The sequence below is a fragment of the Saccopteryx bilineata genome, chromosome 6 (genome assembly GCF_036850765.1).
Source record: "Saccopteryx bilineata isolate mSacBil1 chromosome 6, mSacBil1_pri_phased_curated, whole genome shotgun sequence".
In the NCBI taxonomy this organism is placed as follows: Eukaryota; Metazoa; Chordata; class Mammalia; order Chiroptera; family Emballonuridae; genus Saccopteryx; species Saccopteryx bilineata.
The window spans coordinates 30375568-30381567 of NC_089495.1; the positions used below are offsets into that span (position 1 = coordinate 30375568).

The window sequence follows — 6000 nt, forward strand, 5'->3', positions numbered from 1 at the left end:
AAGTTCAGGGACCAGAGGCTGCTTAGTCGGGCCCTGAGGTTCCCTTTGAAAATTTCTTCTTGTTTTCTTATGTAGTATATGAAGCCATATTCCCCCTTTATTGTAATATTACCCTCCAGGGGACATTCGGTAACATCTAGAGGTATATTTGGTTGTCATGGCTAGGAGATGTATTGGCATCTAGGGGTAGAGGCCAGAAATGTTGCCAAACATCCTACAATGCACAGGACGGCCCCTACACAAAGACTGACCCTAAATGCCAATGGTGCGTGGTAGAGAAACTGTATAGATAAATAACAATCGTGGTAACAGCAGTCCCTATTTTTCTCTGGTCAGCGATTCTCGGAATTCAATTATTGTATACTTCTTGTGTTTTTCTCTTGTGTCTCCTATCGTGTACTCAGGTGGCCTCCATTCAGTCAGGACAGGGTTCTTACCATGGTTCTAATAACCTCTAAGGCAGTGTTCCCGGGATATAAAGACTCAAGCGTCCCAGGACCCTGGAGATGCTAATGTTGAGTGAAGCCCAGATGCTTGTGTTTTTAACAGGTCATTCCTATGATAACAAGAAAATTTGAGGACTAAGAGGTTCATGGACAAGCTGTAGAGGGCTGGTAACTACCCTTACCCCCTGCTCAATTTAAACATAACTTTGTGAACACGTGAGCATTTTCCAGGGAGAAGGTATAGAGCTCTCCTTTCTTTAAAAGGTCTCTGAATCACTGAGTTAGAGTCTAGGCCCGTCTTGAAACTATTAGTTATAATTGCCTTTATTGCAGGACACAAATGACCTGCACAATCACATCATTTGTCTTTCAGAACCAAGAAATTGAAGAACTGACGAAAATCTGTGACGAGCTGATTGCAAAGCTGGGAAAGACTGACTGAGTTTCCCAAAAGATCTGCATCTGGCTGCTTCTCTTATGACCACAAGTATCTTGCCTTATCCAGGAATTATTGCCCCTTTGCAGAGAAAAAGAACTTTGAAAAAGCACATGCCTACTGCTGCCTGTCCCGCTTTGCTGCTGAAGCAATAGCCCTGGAAGAAAGCCTAGAGTTTGCAGTCACAGGGAGTGACACCTGACAGTCTAGAGCAGGCGTCCCCAAACTGCAGCCCCCTGAGGCCATATATCCGGCCCCGCCGCACTTCCGGAAGGGGCATCTCTTTCGTTGGTGGTCAGTGAGAGGAGCACTGTATGTGGCGGCCCTCCAACGGTCTGAGGGACTGTGAACTGGCCCCTGTGTAAAAGGTTTGGGGACCCCTGGTCTAGAGGCTGTCACAGTTTCCCATCAGTAGGTTCAGGTAGACAGGCTGCTAAGTCTGGGTTTGTGATTTCTCTATCATTAATTCATTTTAAAGTCATCTTTACTTTTCCAATATGTTAAATTTGTGATTTTATGGCTACTGTTTGGGATCATCTCCTATTTACCATCTGATTCTTTTTGTGACCTATTTATTTCATCTTTTAAATGTAATTTTCAGTATTAGTGGTTTTATTTGAGGAGGTAATTTGGCTTTTGTTACTTCTAATTTATAGACAAGAAGGGACTCTGAGTACCCATTTATACACACACTCACACACACACTCACACTCACACTCACCCATATTTACATGTGCTGCTGATTTTTCCCTGGAGCGTAGTCAAATAAGAGCTTTGCTACAGAAGACCCCATTTCTGTACACTTGAAATCCTGTTTTGAAGAAGAGTCCTGGCTTAGAATGCAGCTTCAGAGTTGTGGGGGGTTGAAGATGTGAAGACCGCAGACTCCTGTCTGTCGTGACTCATACCCCAGGCTCAGGGTTCACGCCGGGGGAAGATGTTGCCATAATGTTGTGTTGCCCTGGTGTTGAGCACCCTCAGCCTTGGTGAGTGTGAGTGGGCCCTTTGGGGTGAGCCCTCAGACTGAGTGTCTGCTCTCTCGTGAGCAGCACAGTGGGCTTCCTTGCATCACAGTCGGCGCTGGGCAAGGCCATCCTAGAGCCGTGCCATCTCTGCTTCCTTTGTCGCTACAAAATAGTATTTCCTCTTCACTATCTATTTAAAATATGCCAAGAAAATCTACTTGTAAAAGGTTTAGATAATCTTAAGGTAACTGCAACCCCAGCAGCAATTATAAGGTGAAGAGACAGTAGGTTTTTCATGAGTGTGTTTTGTTCTTCAGACTTTTCTTTGAAGGCAAAAAAAAGTTCTTGGAGGCTTAAGACAGAATTTTTAACAAAACAGGCAGTAAATGTCATTTGAACTGCCCTGAAAATCAGCACATTTTGGATAATTTTAAACAAAGGCCATTTGTCTCGTGGAGGAAGGGCATGCAGGGGACAAGCTCCACGTACAACCAGGTTCCTCAAGTTCTGGCTGGATGTGGTTCCGAGTGGGGGGCCATTGACTCCCAAATGGAAAACTTCCACGTAGCCAGTGAATTCCCTAGTATTTGATAGGCAAAACCAAATCCCTGCAAGTGTTCAAAGCACTCTTCTGTCTTAGTCTGAACACCCTGACGGTCTTCACGGTGATATGCGCTATATTCAGTACGTGTAGGTGTTCGTCCTTTTCCTGTAAAGCTGTTGCATGACTTCACTTCAGCAGTGAATTGTGCCTAGTGGAGAACCTCTATAGATCCTTACACATGGAGTTTTCTTTAGAAGTGTACTGTTCACATGGGTGCAATCTTTAGCCCCAGGGAGGTCAATAATGTCTTTTAAAGCCAGAAGTCACGTTTTACCAATATGCATTTATCATAATTGGTGCTTAGGCTGTATTTTAAAGCCTATTGTCATAGCATTTTGTACAAAAAAAGAACAACAGAAATGATCTGTGGCTTGAGAAGTAACTTGACAATCATTAGGGCTCTGCAAACAGTCACCGTGGATTAAGGCGAGTGCTGTCCTGTGGTCATAGCAGCAGTGGAGTGCAAGTGTCTCCAGTGGTGTGACTCGTTTCTTCTTCTGTCCCCTCCTGTGAGGAAAATTAACTTTGCATTAGGCCAAAAGAAACATTGCTAAATCTTTTTGCTGCTGTATTTTGGTGACATTGCCATGTTTACTTGTTTTCTGTTGCTCTGTTTTAGGCATGGAAGGCTTATAGTGGTATTCATTATGAATCTTAGTCCTCTTTTTAAACTTCTTGTGTATATTTTAAAAAGATAGCTGTGTTTTGAAAACAGGTGACGACAATCCTTCCCTAGCACACTGGTTAAAAAAGACCCCTAAAAACTAGAACCGAGAATGAAGGCCCTTGTTAAGGAACGTTTGCCACTGGCCTGTCAGCCCTGACCGTCACGAGAACATGCTCTTCCTTCTGATTTAACAGGTGGATATTCTCCAGCAAGAATACAGGCATAGCTTGTGCAGCTGGCAGATCAGAAGTATACTGGGCAGGGTAACATGTTTATTTTCTTTAAAAATAAGCCAACAAATAAAAATAAAAACCTAAATTTGTAGAACTCTAGCGAGTAAGAATATAACCTAGAGTTAGCCCCCGGGGGGCCAGATTTCCTGTACGTCAGGCAATAAACCATGTTACAGAAGTGAAAAGAGACCCGTGGGAGGCGCTGGCCCAGGGGGTGGTTGGGAATATTAGGTGATTCTGTTGCAACTCTGCTTCCAGAGCTGTTTCTTCAGTTTTTGACATTGCCACAGTGTAGCTAGGTAGGTAGTGTATATCTTAGAGTATTTTAATTGGAAACTGAACAGTTGGTCTCTTGGTGACTGGTCAGTTACAGTCAGACCTCCCAAGACTTACTGGGGAGGAGCTCCTGAAGGCGTGCTCCAGCCTTTGGTTCTGTGAAGCTGTTCTGGAAACATCCATGAAGCCCAGTGTTCTCATGTGGTTTCCAGCTTCTTCAGCCCCAGCCCAAATCAGGAAGTGCAGAAAGTCATGACAGAGCAAAACTGAGGGTCAGGCCGCCTTCCAGAATGATTCAGGATCTAAGGGAAGTTTTATGTTTGGTTTTGGGGGATCACTCAAGTTGACTTTTCTTTCCAGCCAGTGCCCCTTTCCACTTGTGCCACACTTGGTGCAACTCTCACACCCGTTCTTAGATCTGTGTTGGACAGCCCTGAGTTAGAACTGTTTGTGGACAGGAGGAGTCAAGTTCCAGGTGTTGCTGGCAGTCTGAAAGCAGGCAGAAGGAAGCACTCACCTTAAAATTTAAGTAGAGGTAACTGGTGGTGGCTCTGAAGCTCAAAATGGACATTTTTAAAGAACAAGCATTGGTATAAAGACTCCCTTCATTTCCTTTTGGTTTTTCACTACAATTAGCAGCCATGTCATTGTACACGACTGTTGTCTTTTCTTTGTGGTTTTGCGACCATGCGAGCTTGCTCTCAGGCTTGGCTTTCTTACTCTATCTTCCTGTTGGAAAGAGAGAAACTAGGTATTGAAAGAGTAAATGATTCAGGCAAAGGATTTTAAAGTAAAGGTGTATATATTCTGAAGAATTCTAAAGATAGCAGATTATTATTTGCTTATTAAAGAACAAATATATAGTCTGGGAATCCCAGAATGTCAGGCCAAAGGTCTAAGAGGTCATCTTCTTCAAAGATTTTAATAGAAGTATTTTGAGGAGACTTCTGTCTGAAAGCGTTTGGCCTCTAGGACTCAGTGATTTTTAAAAAGCAATTTATCACTCAAACCTTGAGTCTCCCATAGAGTAAAGATAAAGACATTGGACACTTCTCTCTAAGGATCTCCTCTGGAAGATGCTCTAAGCGGCAGCATTTCCAGGGAAGACCCTCCCTAGTGCCCAGAGCTAGCATTCTGGAGACTAAAGATTGCACTTTTCGTAGTTCTTCGTCCAAATGCAATCCCATTTCTGTGCCTCTTAGCATGCAGTTAGATTTTGGACAAACAAGATTCCTAAGGAATGACTTTATTAACTATAATATGGTTACAGCTATTACATATCTATATATATTCTGGTTATAGTTCTAATATAGAGACGTCATGTGCCATGCTGCCAGTCTTAACTCATTGGGAGGAGGCCAGGCATAGAGCTGTGGTGTGGCTCGAACCTTCCCTGTATCGATTCTTTAGAACCGTAAAGATGCCACTTTCTCCACCTCTGCCTGTTAGTGGTGTCTGAAATATTCTCCAAAAAGCATTTCCCGGTCACATTGTTAACCGGTATCCTATATTAATAATTTCCAGATGGACCTATACAAATCTGAACTGAGAAACCAGCCCCAGTCCAGATACAGGGCAGTCTGTGACCACACAGTAGCCTCCGCCTTGGCCCCTGTCAGCCGATGGGACAGGATCCAGGCATTTCCTGTACATCTCAGAGGCAGCAGTCACCTTTTCAGTGTTGCTGTCAGCAAGCGTGTGTTTGCCAGTAGATACCCATTTGTACTAATGTGCCAACAAGTGTACTTGCACATCTGCTTCCACTGTGTCCCCTCGGGTGCCATGAAGTGTGTGAGGAGCCTCGCCTGGAGGAGTGAACACTGCGTTGACTACTGCTATCAGGATTGTGTTGTGTGGAGTAATCATCTACATAAATTTTATATGCACAATAATTTCCCTTTTATATGTCAGGTAAATATTTGTAAAAGTTATACTCACACAAATGAAATTATTATAATGATTACTAATATATTTTTTCCATGTTTCATTGCCTGAATAAAAACTTTGCCACTGTTAAATTTGTGTGTGTGTGTGCGCGCGCGCGCACATTTTTCCCTGGGTAGAGAGTGGTTTTGTCCCCAAGTGAAAATTTATGACCGCCTCACTTTTATGAGCTCTATATTTCAGTTTAAAAATAGAAAGGATGACATTTTTCGCTGCACTCATTTTGTGGGATTTTATGTATTTGGTTGGGTGTATAATTAAAAACAAAACAAACTTTGGAATTCAGACCTTACCATATAAATTATTTCCATGCCTTTGCATCTGTGCAAACAAAGTAATTGGGTGCTTGTTGGTTTTGCTCAGAGACTGCTTGTCTGCCCGGGCATTTTTCAAGTCATAAGAACCTAGGTCACCCCAAGAAGCCAGAGC

At 43.1% G+C, this 6000-nt stretch overlaps 1 protein-coding gene across 11 annotated transcripts in view; it reads left to right on the plus strand.

The window, feature by feature from the left end:
* Positions 1-5645, plus strand: part of TACC1 (transforming acidic coiled-coil containing protein 1) — a 106773-nt gene extending 101128 nt beyond the window's left edge. For all 11 annotated transcript variants that reach the window (XM_066236875.1, XM_066236883.1, XM_066236876.1 and 8 more), the window contains one exon: positions 820-5645. In XM_066236875.1, the coding sequence (XP_066092972.1) occupies positions 820-888 (69 nt within the window). In that variant the 3' untranslated portion in view covers positions 889-5645. The remainder of the gene's footprint in view (positions 1-819) is intronic.
* The last annotated feature ends 355 nt before the right edge of the window (positions 5646-6000 follow it).